This window comes from Ipomoea nil, unplaced genomic scaffold (genome assembly GCF_001879475.1).
Source record: "Ipomoea nil cultivar Tokyo-kokei standard unplaced genomic scaffold, Asagao_1.1 scaffold2403, whole genome shotgun sequence".
Taxonomy (NCBI): domain Eukaryota; kingdom Viridiplantae; phylum Streptophyta; class Magnoliopsida; order Solanales; family Convolvulaceae; genus Ipomoea; species Ipomoea nil.
The window spans coordinates 1799487-1817117 of record NW_017618831.1 but is presented as its reverse complement, the minus strand read 5'-3'; the positions used below and the strand labels follow the sequence as shown (position 1 = coordinate 1817117).

General features: G+C 34.4%; 1 protein-coding gene across 4 annotated transcripts; it reads left to right on the top strand.

Moving 5' to 3' along the window:
- The first annotated feature begins 2401 nt into the window (after positions 1-2401).
- LOC109152397 (nuclear pore complex protein NUP214) lies at positions 2402-17474 on the top strand. Of its 4 annotated transcripts, none has more exons than XM_019300056.1 (19): positions 2402-2828; positions 2900-3108; positions 3252-3417; positions 4350-4496; positions 4965-5086; positions 5945-6057; positions 6608-6747; positions 7911-8073; positions 8204-9380; positions 9900-10052; positions 10399-10456; positions 13008-13141; positions 13222-13346; positions 13604-13943; positions 14242-14443; positions 14533-14691; positions 14781-15770; positions 15804-16643; positions 17147-17474. In XM_019300056.1, the coding sequence occupies exons 1-19, from the start codon at positions 2600-2602 to the stop codon at positions 17260-17262; spliced, it is 5583 nt and encodes a 1860-aa protein (XP_019155601.1). In that variant the 5' UTR covers positions 2402-2599; the 3' UTR covers positions 17263-17474. The 4 variants fall into 4 exon arrangements, with proteins under 4 accessions (XP_019155601.1, XP_019155600.1, XP_019155599.1 ...); XM_019300055.1 differs by having other exon boundaries at positions 14781-16568; positions 16599-16643; XM_019300054.1 differs by having other exon boundaries at positions 14781-16643.
- The last annotated feature ends 157 nt before the right edge of the window (positions 17475-17631 follow it).

Sequence of the window (17631 nt, the reverse complement as noted above, 5' to 3'; positions counted from 1 at the left end):
AAACTAACGGCCAACAAACGCTTATTGGATGGAATGACCTTTGGTGGAACTGTGTTTAAAAAGTTAAGTGTCTTTTTCGTCCAAATTAAAAATCGAATATCAATTTGAAAAATCGCAGTAGCCGGAGGACCATTGCTAGAATTAACTCTTGAATGGATAATCAAACTCCATGGTTGTGTTTTAAAAAGTTGCTAACCAAACACTAAGGGTGTGTTTGGTTGGTGGGTTTTGCACATAGGAATGGGTATGAAAGTGATTGTTGTTGTTTGGTTGATAGGTTTTTAGAACACTATTATGGGTTTCGAATACCTCATCAATTGAAAAACTCATACCCAAATAAAATAAGGGTTTCATTCCCTTATTCATTCTCAAGCACTACTACTAGTAACCATTACCATTCCATCATACTACCAAACATGTTAAATACTTTTACCAAAACCCATTACCATTACCAAGTATTTGATACCTATTCCGATTCCGATTCCTATGTGCGAACCAAACACACCCTAACTATGATTTTGATTTTTCATTATTAGTGTGTAAACCCATGAACCAAACACACCCAAAATATATATGGTGGGTGTCATGAGATGAGTGATCGTGTGAATATATGAAGCATAATTCTTGTGCCAAAAATTCACAAATTTGATTATTATCAATACATACTCGATTGAAGTCGTTGCACACTGTATTTTTATTGTGATTTACTTTTATTTTGTGGTTTACAAACTATAACTATTTACACTATAATAAGGTTTGATTGTACTACTTAAATTTTTACACTATAATAAGGTTGAATTATACTACTTAAATGTCACAAGTTTAAATATGGGAAAATGACAATTTTAGCTCATTAATTATACCTAAATTGTATACTCAACCTATGAATTATTACTCTATACAGATTTTCTCATATAAATTTGTAATTATATATGTTGAATGTGACATTTTCAATCCATTACTTACAGATTATTTTAACATTACTAATTTATTTTTAATTTTCAAATTATTAAAGGACATATTGGTTATTTTGTAAAATGTTACCAAATATGGGTAATATATGCAATTTAGTTATTTTAATATGTTAAGTGATTGTGTGTAGATGTTTATACAAAATGTGAATGTGGTGAATTACTATATGAATCTAAACAATATTTTTGTGTATAGTATTTTGTTGGAGATGCATATCATTTTTTAAAACCATATCATAAAGCTGGTTTAAAATTTAGTTGAAGTTGGGTGAATGAGATAATTATCTTTATTGACCTTTAGATGAAGCAAATAATGGAAAAAACATATAATTATTTAGTTTCCACCAATTAGTAGCCAATACACACGGGAAGATTCAGTTTAGCATCTAGCATTTGCTATTAGTTAGTCACATGTTTTTTTTTTTTTTTTTTTTTTTTTAAAAATTTTTAAAAAAGAGACTAACAACATATCATTCTGAATTTAAGAAGCAAAATAATTGAAAGCATGTGTTATGTATAGTATTTAGATAACATTTATTTTTTGATGGTTAAACTATGTAACTCGGTTATCATTTTGCTATTTTGGTGCCTATTAAACATTTGCAATTTAGTTTGTATTTTGTGCAACTAACGCATGGATACTATTTTGGTGCCTATTAAATAAGTGCAACTTAGAGTACTATTTTGTGCAACTTATGATGTTATTTTGCAGTAAGGGCATGCTTGGTTTACTGGAAATGTTTTCCAATAAAAATATTTTTCATGAATTTAAGAAAATTTTTTTCCCCCTTTGTTTGGTTAATGGAAAACATTTTCCACGACCTGCTATTGGTATTTTGTTTTTTCATTTTATGGAAAACAAGTAAGACAGTTATGTCCTCACTAACTTTTATTAATTACCATTACCATTATTATCTGTATACTCATTATGCATTACATTTTCAAATTCAATCAATCAATAGAATCGATATTTATAGTAATTTATTTTTCACCAACCAAACAGTGTAACTATGTAAGTAATCTTCATGGAAATTTACTTTTAATCGAATTTTATTTTTATTTCTTCTCAAATATTTTTTCGCGAACCAAACGGACCGCAAAAACAACGTATATATGATGATTCGGAAAAAAAATTTGAGAATCTTTTATAAAATAACTAATGTGTTATTTAATAATTTAAAAATTTAAAATAAATTATTAATATTAACAAAATCTATAAATTAAAACTGCACTTACAACATAATTAAAAGAAAATATTTGTATAGAATAATAATTAATTGATTAATTCTAGAATTAAGTTTAAGTATAACTAAATGACTAAAACCCAATTTTACAATTACCCAAAAACTGAATTTACTCACACACCCTCCAACTGTGCGAATGTATATCAGTATATGCTGCGGCAAAATAAAGCTTGAAGCTCCCCTTCTAGCTCTTTTCATATATTGCGTTCCCTCCTTTCCCTCCCGGTCTTTAGCTATTTTCACTGAACTTCCCGGCGCCGACGTATTTCACGCCGCCGACGTAAAAAGGATACTCGGCGCGCTCTATTCCACAGCTGTCGGAATTGGTACGAAGAAAGCGGTTTGAGTTGCGGCGCCTCTCACGTTTTGTATTGGCAGTGTAAAATGGCGCCTCCAACCTCCGGCTCAAACGCCAATGCAATCATCAAATTGGAAGAAGAGATTGAAGGAGATCAAATCGGCTCCAGGGATTATCGCTTTTGCAGAATTGGAGAGCCTGTCCCCATTAAAGCCGACGGCATTTCGCCATTTGATCTTGAGGACGAGGTCCCTCCCTCGCAGCCTCTCGCCGTCTCCGAACGATTTCGCCTCATCTTTGTCGCCCACTCCGACGGTCAGCATTCTAGTCTCTGTATATCTAACTGCAAGTGGTTTTGCTAACTTTTTCATTGCGCTTGGGTTTAGGGTTTTGTGTAGCGAGGACCAATGAAGTTTTGGCGTCGGCCAAAGAGATTAAAGATGAGAAGAAGGGGCTCTCTGTCCAGGAGTCGTGTAGTGTGGATATTTCTATCGGATTGGTTTCGATATTGGCCTTGTCTGCTGATGAGTCCTTGCTAGCTGCTACTGTGGGTAGTGAAATCAACTTCTTCCCCGTTAGCACCCTGCTCCTCAAGGTAACTGTGATTTATTGTCGAATTTGTAATAGTATTTTTTGTTTTGTTTTGTTTTTTTTTTTAAAAAAAATTTTATGTACGGAGTAATAGCTTTCTTACTAGTATTTTCTGTCTCTCTAAAAAGTGTTCTCCTAATGTAATAGGAGCAAAAACCATCATTTTCATTTTCCCTCAACGAAAGTTTTATCAAGGACATGCAATGGGCTAAAAAGGAGGAAAAGATTTATCTCCTTCTTTCAAGTGAAGGGAAACTGTATTGTGGGCATGGTCAAAGTCAGGCGAATTATGTAATGGACAATGTTGATGCTGGTATGTTTATGTATCCCTATGTAAATTATTGACATCTTAAGTTATAGTGTAGTGCTTGGTGTGATGGAATGAAATCATAATTAATGGAGACAATGTATGAGAATAGGTGAAGAATGGAATGGGGCTCTAATTCTTCATTATGCGCTTGGTATAGGTTGGAATAAAATGAAAGTTATTTCTGAAAGTCAAAATGCCCTCTTAATGCATAATACTTTGAAAAGAATTAATGAGAACTAAACTAGAATTAATCTTATGATTCAATTAAAATTTAGAAGAGATACAGATATCCATGAACACACAAAAAAAGAAGAAGTAAAAGTGAAATTCTTATATAACTCCATAAACTAGTAGTACCTATAGAAAAATATATGTGAATGAAAGGTAAAAAAAATATTTTAAAAAATCATAAAAATTGAATTTCAAAGGAATAACTTAAAAGAATTTGGATTTAAATGACTGGTAACAATAGTAGGTAAAAGGTGAATTAAAGATTTATGATTGTAAGTAATAAGAATGATGATGGGTAAAATAGACATTGTGAATAGTGGGCATAAGGAATGAGCATTCAGTTCATTTTTGGACCGAATGAAATTGTGAAGAAAATTTGGATTGCGAATGTCTCTCTGATTCCATTCTTTTGTACCAAGCAACAAAATGGATTTGAAATCCAGAATCATAACTACATTCCATACTCATTCTTGCATACCAAGCACCAGTTAATGTTCGGTTTCATAGGCAGACTGCTGTATGGATTTTATAATGTTGAAAAGTGATTGCAAATTTATCTGGAATATCATGAAGACAAGAGAGCTTTTTACTTTTATTTTCTTTTACTTTTGCCTTTTGGTTGTGTGTGTCTCTGTGGACTTGCACATAATGCGATGATCTGTGCCCTGCTACCAGTACTCAGTAACTTTATTGCTTTTTGACAGTTGGATGGAGTGCCAATGGTGATTGTGTTGCTGTGGCAAGGAACAATGTCATTAGCATCCTGTCATCACGGTTTGAGGAAAAGTTAAGCTTGGAGCCATCATTCAAGTTAATGCTTAGCGATTCTGATGCTGAGTCTGTTATTAGAGGTATTCCAAATTTGATTAGCATTCATGGCTATGGTCTTTTAGTATTTTGATGATTTTAGCATTATGAGATTCCCATAGATCTCACATGTTCTTTTGCAACTTGGGATAGACATAATAGGGGCAACTTCTCTCTTTGATCAAGGTTGTGAGATTAATCCCAAGTTCCTTTGAGCCTCATGAATAGTCATACTTACGCGCATATATACATATATATACACATGTGTGCATAAGGTTGTGTCTGTATATATATATATAAGGTTGTATTAATTGATTTAATTCAGTAAGAAAGGCATTTATGGAGCAGATACATATTAGCTTTTTCATGTTGTGTTCCATGCCCAGCTTTACCAATTTGTATAATGCCTGTAAAGATTTCTGTCATTTTTTAATAGGTTTTCTAATTCACATTTTGAAAATTAATCTCTAAATGTAATGTGCTCTCATGCTATACTATGCTGTTTGAATTAGTGGATGCTGTCAGATGGGTTCGGCCTGATAGTATTGTGCTAGGATGCATTCAAGTTAATGATGATGGTGAGGAAACTTATGCTTTGCAAGTCATCACAGGCAAGAATGGTAAAATTGATGATGTGAGTAAAGAATTTCATCAGTTTGATTTAATTTGAAGAGAATGCCCTTTAAAATCAGTGTAACATACTAACACGTTCTTGCTTGCAACATGTGATGCTATTTTTTTTTGGAGATAAGTTGAGTTACTCTCAAATGAAACCATTTTATGTAAATTATGCTAATTATTTCATTACATACATAATTAGATTCATTTTATACTAATGTGTTATGGAAGCTTTAGTGCATTTGTGTCCAGAACTCTTATGAGGCCATAATGAAATAGCTAATGGTAGAAATACCCTTTAGGTATTTGTTGAATAATAAGGAATTGAAGAACTTAAGGTTTGAAGGTCCAGCCGGTAGCGAGCCACCACCCGCCTTAGTAGCAGAAGCTAATATGTATAAAGATGTGATCTGAGAATATAGTTATATTGCAAATATTATCTTGTTCTTGTAGTATGCATAAGAGTACATGCCTTTGTATTCATAGGAGATAAAAGACTCTTATGTTGACAACAGGAAATGCAATTTCTCAAACTTAGGTAGTATTGTGATGAGAGGCTGCATAACACAACAAACTCTTCTTTTCTATGGTGGTATTGTATTGATCAAGGCAGAATATAATGTTTTCCAGGCACAACAAAACACCTTCTCCAAACAACATGACCTATTATTGCAGCTTCAATATGCAGTCTCTGTTGCTGTTAAACATTAACTTCTTTCATAGAAGTTTTTAACGATATTGTAGCAAACTAGCAATAATGTTGTATTTTATTCTTAAAATGATTTTGACTGATGCTATCTATTCTTAGATGGTTTTGCTTGTATAAAATATCAAGCAATGTATTAATAATTGAATTGCAAATTTCCAATTTCAGGACTCCTCCAAGCCAGTTATTCAGTCCTTCACTAATGTGTTTTCAGATTTTCGTTCTGATGCTGTTCCTTTCGCTAGTGGACCTCATCTCTTCTTTAGCTATTTAGATAATCAGTATGTATTTATTTGTTTTAGTTTTTGAAGTTTAAGATCTCTTCTTGAGCTGTTTGGATGCATCAAGTTTACTATAGCCCATCTTAGAACTATGCTGAACTAATCTACCAGTTAGGTAGGGCTAGAAAATGCTTTAATTTTCACAATTCAGCTTCTACTAATTTGCCTTAATTTTTATTTTTCAATGACTAAATTACTTCCCAAGAGTCTGACATTATGTGTGCCTAAGATCTATACTTCAATGAAATCTTTTCTAGGAAATTGAGCAACAGTTTGGGATGGAACAAATGAAAGTAACATGACTTAGTTCAGACAAAGGGAATATTTCTATATTTCACAGAGTTGGAACCCTTTTCACCATTAAGAAATATGCAGCTGATTTTGCATTTATTTTCATCCTATATCACTGGTAGACATATGTCCAACTGATATTGTATTTCTTTTTACCCTATTGCTTTAGGACATGTTTAGTGATTTGCTATATATTTTCTTTGCTCTTGTACTGTTGTCCAAATGGTTTTGCTCATTGAGTCCTTGTTCGATTATGCAGTGGGCTTGCATTTGTTGCCAATAGAAAGAATCTGGAGCAGCATATTTTATTATTTGGTTGGTCAGTAGGTGAGGGGACAAATGAGGCTGCAATGATTGAAATTCTGAATGATAGTTGGTCTCCAAAAATTGAGGCTCAAGGTGATCATATTTTCTTTCAGAATGACTTACATTGTTGAAGTTTGTTTTCTGTCATATTTGGATTGGAATTGTTTATTTATTTATTAATTTTTATTTTCACTTAGTGCCTGGCTCTTCCTCCTTTGTTCTTTGCTAAACACTGTAGTCTTGAAAGACAGTAAAAGTGAATTTTTGGGGATTCCGTTTGATCATCAAAGTGAAATAAATGTTTTGACATGACTTTTTTGATAAGTAAAAGTTGTTAACAGGCTATTAATACTGGTATCCTTTACTAGTAGTTGAAGGGAGTGAATCATTGAAGAAGATTGGTTTTATATTGCAAGGGTGTACTTGTGCAATTTGTCCACGACTTGGGTCTCCATTAAATGCTACGGAGTAATTAGCTGTATAATGAATTAATGATATGACATTCCTCTCTCTCTTCACATGAGATCTAAGCTAACATAGTATAGATACACTTTTAGTCTGTCTCGGTTCTGATTCTGAAAGTACAACATAATCTTAAACAGCAATCATGGAGTATAAAACAAATTGTAAGTGTGAGATAGAAGTATGTGCATGGAACCTCAAGCAAACAAGTCTGTAATCTAAAAATGATTTATATATTTTTATCTTGATCGACTTCTGCATCTCAATGAGTTTTTTTTAATGAACAGAATGAGGTGTTCTGGGCTTGCATGGAATGTTGGATTCTCATAAAGAAATTTAATTCTGGTCAATTCACAATGTTAGATGTTAGATGGAGTATGTTTTGTTCCCGAATCCCTTTACTATCCGTAGCCTATCTAAAGGAATTTCTTTACAGTAAACTGAAGAGTTTAAATGCACTACTGATGCCATCTATTTAAGGTCTTCTCTCTCCCCCTTTCTCGGAAATAATATTGAAAACCTGATGAAATCTTACTTTTCAATCTGATATATTCGCAGTGCTTAATCTGAGTATGTAACCTACAAAAGTGAAAGAATGTAAAATGTCTAGGTTGGTTAAATAATGATTTTAACTAGATCGATTGGAATAATGTTTTTTTAGGGCTGGGGCCACTTTTTATGTTTTCTGAATCAAGTGTTTTGCCTCTTTGGGCTCTCCATTTGCTCCTTGAAACTTTTTTTCCTACAGTTGTCTAATATCAATGTTACTTTTGCTTTATTTTCTGGTGTTTCAGAATGTGGAGATGATATTTTGGTCTTGGGGCTTGCCATTGACAAGATTTCCCAACAGAAAGGACTCAAACTGTTGCTTGGTGAAGAAGAAAAAGAGGTTTCACCCTGCTGTGTTTTTCTATGTCTTGCTGGTGATGGAAGGCTTTCAGCTTTTCACTTTGCTAGGTACTCCGCCATTCTTGTACTTGTAATTTCATTATATTTTCATTTGCCTTGGTGGCATTGCTACTTTTGCTAGCCTCCATTGTGATACAAAGCATATTTTTCTCAAGAATTTGGAACAATTACTCTGTAGTGCTGCAGGTGCCTCTGCTACATCACCAATCTTTACCTGTTCTGATGAAAAAGAGCATACTTCTACAGTGGTGCTATCTGATCATGTTGCTTCTGAAGTTCAGAAAAAAGATGTAGAAGGCACGGGGATGAAATCTAAAGAACTAAATATAAGCGAATCAGATATAAAAGCTGCAGGAGTTGCTCAACAGGGTACCCAGCCATCTGTGCTTTCCCAAGAGGATATTAGGACCAGCAATCAGGGACCCAAACTACTTCTGAACTTAGGGAGTGAGTATCAGCATAAACTACCTGTTATGAAGCCAAGCCAAGATAGGGATGGATTGCAATCACCTATGTTTGGGAAACAAGATGAAAATTTGAAACATTCATCAGTGAATGCATCTCAGCCTGCAAACCCAGAAACTCTAGGTAACAGTTTAAGGATGAAAGCAGTTCATTCAGCAGTTGAAGCCAAGACTAGTATAGGTTCTGCTTCAGGGACCCCGCCATCTGTGCTTTCCCAAGATGCTATTAGGACCAGCAATCAGGGGCCCAAACCACTTCTGAACTTAGGGAGCGAGGATCAGCATAAACTCCCTGTTATGAAGCTAAGCCAAGATAGGGTTGGATTGCAATCACCTATGTTTGGGATACAAGATGAAAATTTGAAACATTCATCAGTGAATGCATCTCAACCTGCAAATCCAGAAACTCTAGGCAACAGTTTAAGGATGAAAGCAGTTCATACAACAGTTGAAGCCAAGACTAGTATTGGTTCTGATTCAGTGAAAACCTCAAACAATTACAGCCAATCATTTGGAAAAAGTATGCAAACAGAACATCCTATGGGGGTGCAAGGGAGGACACAATCAACTGGTTTTTCTAATGCCGCATCTTTTGCTGGCACCCTAAAAGGTGATGAAAGATCTCCTTTTTCCTTTGGTAACATTCAACAAAAAGTTGCAGGTAATTCTGATAGAACTACGCTCTCTTTATCTGGAGGTCATCCCCAAAGTTCTCCGTGGACTCAGGCCCACTCAACCTCAGTTGATTCTTCTAAGCAAAAAGTCATGCCTTGGGCTGAGAGCATTAAGTCATCATCTTCGTTGCAGCAAAACATTTCATTGCAAAAGCCTTCAAAGCTTCAACCTGCAAGAGATACTTCTGAAAGAATACCGTCCAAGCAGTTTCGCAGTGTAAGTTATTTATGATCCATTAAAATAAATTGCTTGGGTACTTTGTTATCCCATGTTAGCATATATCATTTGACCCCTAACTTTTACTGTTGACATTTTTGTACGCCTTTTGCTGTGTGAGAGTTGCAAGAAGTACCCTTTAAACTATGGCAGGAAAGCTAAGCACCGTTACTTTGTTCTGATTCTATTGATCTCATTGTTGATTATTGTTGGGAATAGCATTCGGGGATAATATTACCCTTTCAGATCAAGCTCTTGGATTTATGTCTTAACATGTATAAAAAAAATGTTTTACCTACATATCCTTTATAGTCATCTTATATGCTGGTAATTGAGATATTGTTCTCTTTGTGGTATTTCCTAAATTACTGCCTACTGAGCATCTCAGTGTATCAGATTTATCTTTGCTTTAATGTGCCTTCATCATGTTATGTTTCTTGCAGAGTTATTAGTTTCTACCTCTTTACATATGGTTGAGGATTGAGACATGTGCATAGTTATATTTACACCTTTCTTCAGGTTGAAGAAATGGCCAGAAAACTGGATGACCTTCTAGAAGGGATAGAAGGTGAAGGGGGTTTTATGAATGCATCCATTGCTAGCCAGAAGAATTCAGTTATAAATTTAGAAAAAGGCATACAGGCTCTTTCTGATAGGTGCAGGCTGTGGAGGGTAAGCTTTTATTTTATTAATTTAAAAAATATCTTTCTACTTTTACTCATAATAATTGTATAGATAGAACTTTACATAGAAATTCATATTTCATTACTTCAATATCCTCTATGCAACTTTGGAGTCTGTCTTTGACTATTTGTTTATAAGATCATCACATTGTTGAAAACATGTCTCATTTTTTCCAAGAGAGCAAGGAGGTGACCCGTACGTATTCTGGACTATGGTCCACAATGCTCATGGTGGCATGTGGAGGCCAAGGAAATATGCGGTTCACCATGCAAATAAAGGCCTATGTTTCAGTTATGGTTTTGAATCCCAATTCTTTTTCATCTTCAAATTGCAGGGAATAATGGATGAGCGGCAAGGAGAGATCCAGCTCCTCCTTGATAAGACAGTAAAAGGTACATACTGATGATTAAGCTATATTAACTTACTAGGACCAATTGAATTGTTACAAAATGAGCCCACGATGTTATTTATATTTATTCTACCTCCTCAATGTACGGTGGAGATTTACTTGATTGTATGACTATGATTATATCTCTAAAATCCACCCTAAAATTCTATATAATCATATGAGTTCTATAATGTTTTATAAGATTCTATAAATCTTTACACTTCAAAATCTTAAATTTTAATATGTAAACAATCCTATTTAAAATTAAAACTATTTAAATTTTATGAAGATTTCTTTTTAGTCTTTTTACATTTATTATCTTATCAAAAAGCTAATTTTACCAAACACTTTTAAGCATAATCAGCTAGCTTAACAACTCTTCATTTTTCAGCTTCTAAGTTTATAGCTTTTCAGTTTTTGACTACTTTTCAGTTAAGTTGTCAAACATAGTCATAGTCTATCACATTAATTCTAATAGATGAGTGGATGATCACAAATTGTCTTACAACTACCCGCATACACACATTAGGAAAATTAGAAAGATGAATTCTAATATGTAATTGGTGCTTGATTAAGCTATCTAATTTTACTAAACAAGGCATGTTACACATTTCAACATTTGTCCCAAGAAACTCTTTCTATACATGTGAGACCAGAATTTCAGCTATGTTCTGTCCTTATTTTCGAAAGAACACACTACAGAATGTTGCATCTCTCTACATAAAGTTTGTATCACACAGTCAAAATTAATTGTGCAAGATATGTGACCAAAACGTTACCAAGGGATGGACCAAAGAGACTTTAGATATGATTGAAAACTACCCTTATGAACAAAAGAAATAAACATTGGACATTATCTCATTCGCACAACACACATAAAAAATCTAATTTTACAAAATACTTTAGTTTCAATTAATTAACTTATTAACTTATTGCTCAATTATCAACTTTCAGCTAGATTTTAAGTTTAGTGTGCCAAACAAAGCCTTATTTAACTTTTATTTAATAATTTAGTATGCTTATAATAGCAGTGTTTTGAAAAATAAAAAATAAAAAGAGGAGTTTTTTTTTTTTTTTTTTCAACACACCAAGTCAAAATATTATTTTAAGTATCATTTTTATGTTTAGTGTTTTGGATTGAAAGTCGGTGTTCATTGTAATTTTTTATTTTTTTTTAGTAATTGGAAAAGGGTCAAATTAGCCCCTAAGTCGAGTGGATAGTACAATTGGTCCCCCAAGTCAAAAAAGCTTCATTCAAATCCCTTAAACTTGTAAAATTGTTCAATTAAGTCCAAACTGATCTATTTAGCTGGTTACTTCTCTAAAAATTTGACATGTGTCTTTTTAAATAATTTTTATTTTTTTAAATTTTTAAATTTATTTATTAGAAATTAAGAAAATCTAAAAAATTAAAGAAATTTAAAAATATATATTTCAGCACTAGTTGTCCTCGCCGGACAGCCGGTGCTGTCAAAGCGTGACGGATGACGCCCAAGGCCGTTTGGAACGAGGGTGGCGGCCACGGCCATGGCTGTCCGTCATGCTTCGACAGCCAGTGCTGTAATCTTTTATTACTAGTATTGTCCCGTGCGATGCACGGACTAAATATTAAAGATTTGTTTGTAATGTTAGAATAGGTAAAAAATGTTTTTAATAATGGTATTTGAAGTACAGAAGAAGAAAACATGAACCACAATTTAATTGTTTAAAATTACATTTTTATTAAGTATATGACAAAATAATTATGATATTGTACTTACAATATTTAATTTAATAATTGAAAATAGTATGATACAAAAAGTTACTATTATTAATCGCAGTTAGCAGTATACATATTTGATCTTGAGTATGTCTACTCCTAGTATGCTACCCATGCGATGCACGGAATGAATATTGGACAACATTATAATAATATTATTTATTAAAAAATACATAACCTAATATCAACATAGTTGCAATTCATATTCATATTCATATTCATATATATATTACAATAATAACAATAACACTAATAATAATAATAATAATAATAATAATAATAATAATAATAATAATAATAATAATAGTAATAAAAAAGAAAATTAATAATATTAATAACATAAATTAATAAGTTAATAAATAAATAAATAAATATATATATATATATATAAATATATATATATATATATATATATATATATATATATATATATATATATATATATATATATATACACCATATGGTCTTGTGAAAATTAAATGTTGTTAATACCAACATTTAACTATTAATATCAACATTTAATTTTCACAATATGGCTTTATTATAATTAAGATTACTCTTTACAGTTTTTCATTGCTCCTGTTGGATAGATTGCTTACTGGTAGAATGAATTCTAACGCTTAAATGATGATATGCATCTATAATCTAAAATTTTTTAGCATAGTCATGAAACTTTTGTATATTAATATCCATTTGATGTGCCTGAATTCAGACAAGATTATTTGTGTTTCTGTTTTTTGGCAAATAAATATTTGAATCTCTTTGAAATTAGTTTACGTCTGCATAAAATTTTCAGTTTTGGCAAAGAAAGTATACATGGAGGGCATTCTCAAGCAGGCCACTGATAGCCGATATTTGGATCTCTGGAGTCGCCAGAAATTAAGTTCTGAACTTGACTTGAAGCAGGAACATATAAGAGATATGAACAAGGTGATAAGGGTTTGAATTTTCAGGATGATAAATCCCTCCTTTTAAGATTTCATGATGTTCTTACATTCTTCATTTTTCAGGTCTTAACCAATCAACTCATTGAGTTGGAAAGGCACTTCAACATTCTTGAACTAAATACTTTTGGTGGAAGTGATGGGATGCAAATGAATCGTAGAGCTTCCCAAAGCAAGCATGGGCAAGGAAGGTAAGATGGTTAATGTCTCCTTAGTCTTCTGAAGATGCTTAACTTTATCTCAAGTTAGTAACACCCTTCTACTTTATGTCTTTATCAGGCAATGTAAAGAAAGCATTTTAGTTTTGACATTTTCTTTATTTGCTCAAGTAAATCTATGTTCCTTATGCGGAAAACTAAAATGGTGCTTGAAGACAAACAAAAATTAAATAAATGAATGAATATGTGGATAGTTTTGACATGAATATGTCATGTTATTTGCACTTCAGGAATGTCCAGTCCTTGCACAGCTTACGTGACACAGTGAATGCACAACTAGCAGTAGCAGAGCAGCTCTCTGGAAGCCTCTCAAAACTTATGAGTGATTTGAACATAGATTCTTCTACAGACAGGCGTAATGTTAGAAAGGAATTGTTTGAAACAATTGGACTGTCCTATGATGACACTGCTTACAGCACTCCAGCTAAGGAAATGGTTTTGAGTACCCCATTGAACAAGGAAAGATCTGTTTCTTTTGCTGCTAAAGAGCAGTCCTGGAGAAAGCAAACGGATGCAGCAAAGAGTTCTGAACCAGAAACAGCAAGGAGGCGTCGAGATTCTTTGGATCGGGTAATATCCTCTATATCCAATTATCCATAATCATTTTGAATAATGAAATATTGTTTTGATGGACTAATTCTAGGATATCTGTTAACCATCACTAATGCGCCTATGTATATACATAGTATACCAAATGCACCTCTTTCCAACTAGTTGATGAATAAGAAATACAATGAACAGATAGATGAGCACTTATAAAGAATGTTATTTTAATAATTATTTAATACTGTAATACGTATAAATATTTTTAAAATACAAAAATATATAATATATTTTTACTGTGCCAATCTTACTGCTCTTCATGCAGAGCTGGGCTAGTTTTGAGCCTTCCAAGACAACTGTAAAAAGAATTCTCCTGCGAGAAGATCACCAGAAGGTAAGTGCAAGTAGAGCATCTTTGTCAGCTGATAAACAGCAGCTCAATTCTCAGTCATATGATAGATCAGCCGCCGCTGGCTCAAATCTCTATGGTGCATCTTCAACCTCTTTTCAACAATTCAAAAGCACTGGTTAGCCTTGCCTCCATAAAAGAATCTTCTGTTATTTTTCTCCAACTCTATAGTAGCTTTTATTTATAACTTTACTGCAAATAATCCAGGATTTCCGGATATCTCAGAAAAACTATCTAGTAGAAGTCCCGCTTCTTCCCAATGGGCTGGTGGCCTTGGAAAACCCGCGGAGCAACTTTCATCAGCTAGTAATTTTTCAATTTCACCACTGGCATCTTCAACGTCTTTTCAACAATTCAAAAGCACTGGTTAGCCTTGCCTCCATAAAAGAATCTTCTCTGTTATTTTTCTCCAACTCTAATAGCTGTGATTAATAACTTTACTGGAAATAATCCAGGATTTCCAGACATCTCAGGAGAACTATCTAGTAGAGGTCCCACTTCTTCCCAATGGGCTGATGGCCGTGGAAAACCTGCAGAGCAACTTTCATCAGCGAGAAATTTTTCAATTTCACCGCTGGCTCAAACCAAGTCAACTGTTTCTGGTCAAAGCATTTCTAGGGAAAGTGGCAAATTAACTAATGAAAATTCAACCAGCAACACTCTTACTGGGAATTTGGCACTAGGTCAATCAAAATTCATTCAGCAATCTGAAACCAAACCACATCTGATGACAAACTCTACTTTGCGATCAGAGTCTCCAATACCACTGAAGGTTTCCCTGGACAGTCAGAACCCTGATGGTAGACAGCTAGTTGATACCAATTTAACAGTCAGAGATCAGAAGAATGTACCGATAGCAGGAGGATTTATGCCAACTGAATTAAAGACTAGTTCTGGCTTTTCCTTCTCTCCTGCAACTGTTACTGATCCAGCATTTAACCTCCCTGGGAATGTTATGGCCTCAGAAATTGTGCTAAATAGAAGTCAGGCTGGTGGAACCTCAATATCTACTTCTGTTCAATCTGTGAGTTCTTCGTTACCTGCAAAATGCGATGTACCGTCACTATCTTCTTCATCATTTAGTTCCCCATCAGTCTCAAAATTCAATTTACCATCAACGTCTACTACATTGTTTAGTTCCCCTTCACCTGCAAAAGTCAGTTTACCATCAATATCTTCCACATCTTCACCAGGAGCAAATACACCAACCTCATCAGGTGAACTAACACCAGATAAATTTTCATCCATTTTGAAAGCCAGTTCTGATTCCAATCAAATGATCTCACTATCTCAGTCGTCAGGTGCTTCTCAAACAAATTCTGCCTTTCACTTTCCGAATTCTCAGAAAGTGGGCTCATCACCCATTACTCCAGAGAGTAAAAAATCTGATCCTAAATCATTGTCTCTATTCCCTACTTCCAATATTGGTTCAAAAGATGATACAAATTCTGCAACAACACCATCATCAATAAATGGACATTCAGCAAACTTACAATCTGGAAGTCAGATGAGCTCAGCTAGCCTTTCAAGTCCTACCTTGGGTGTGGGATTGAATGCGAAACAGGAACAGTCATTTGATGCAGCTGTTTCTCCATTGGCAGCTGTATCAACTTCTCAAAATCCCAGTGGAGGAAATAATGAGAATACTGATGCATTCATTGACGAGGATGAGATGGAAGAGGTAGCTCCTGAGACCAATCAGGCAACTGAGCAGACATTAGGCAACCTAGCTGGGTTTGGAATTGGAGGTTCCACTACTGTAGCTGCTGCAAAGCCTAATATATTTGGTACCTCATTGTCTAATAAAACCCCAACTCCAACAAGCTCTACCTTCACAATGACAGCTCCTAGTGGTGAGCTATTTAGACCAGCATCTTTTAGTTTCCCATCACTACAGCCACCACAGCCTCCAAGCCTTGGTAGCTTTTCTGGTGGCTTTACTACCAGTAATGTAAGTCAAGCTCCTACTGGAGGTGGGTTTGGTCAACCATCCCAAATTGGATCAGGACAGCATGCTTTGGGATCTGTCCTTGGTGCTTTTGGACAGTCAAGACAGTTCGGTGCTGGACTAGCTGCAAGTGGTTCTGCATCTGCGAGTGGTTTTGGTACCAATTTTATAAGCAACAATTCTGGTGGCAGTTTTGGAGGTGGGTTTAGTGGGGTCTCGGCTGTGGGTGGTGGATTTTCTAATTTAGCTTCTGCTGGCGGTGGATTCGCTGGTGCCGCTGGGGCTGGTGGGTTTGCTGCTGCAGCAACAGGGGCTGGTGGATTCTCTGCTGCTGCAACCCCAACTGCAAGTGCTTTTGGTGCTGCTGCCGGTATGTTGTAATTTCTCAGCTGTGTTAGTCTTGTTTTGTTGGGGATGATTATTTCAGTGGGTCTGAAAATTGGCATTCTCCTCCCTGAAAACTGAATTTCCTACTCAAAGTGCATAAGCCAAATTATATCATTGTGCACCTTAGGGGTCCCCACCTTGCAAGGTGGACCTTGATAAAGCTTCATTTTTTATATACTACAGGTTCATTTTTAGTATATTGCAAGTAAAACTGAACTTGTAATATACTAAAACTAAACATGTAGTATATTAAAAATGAACTTCTATAGGGGGACCATGTTGCTACATGAACCCTGGTCCATGGTATAAGCATTGTGGAGAGAATATATGGGCCTAGAAGAGAGAGTTAATATTTAATTTGATAAAACTATTTTTTACATGATTTGATGGGGTGTGTGTGTTGCTATGATGATGCCTAATTTCCATCCACACGATTACTTCCCTGCTTAACTTATTTCTGATTTTGCTATGACAAATGATATATAGGTGGTGGGTTTGGAGGTTTTAGCAGCCAACAAGGCGCTGCAGGCTTCTCTGCATTTGGTAACAGTTCAGCTGCTGCAAGACCCCCATCTCAACTCTTCACACAGATGAGAAAATAGTGAAGGAATTATCAAGCAATCAATACTTAAAACAGGGGTTGGGTGGCTGTGCTTTTGTTATTACTGGAAGGAATGTTTTTGGCAATCTGTTCTTCTGCTTAATTGTAGAAATTGCACTAGTGTACCAACCCATCCAAATCATCTAGCCTTCAATTGCACTTTGTATACACTTATCATTTTCCTTGAAGCTATAAGCTATTGTGACAGTATCATACTTAGTTTTTTTTTTTTTTTTGAAAGCTCATACTTTGGCAAAGTATAAACTAATTTTAAAGATGCCACCAATCTCCTCTGCAAATTATGGTTTAAATTGCAATGTGGATCACTAATATTATTCATTTTTAGTATATTAAAAATTCATTTTTAATG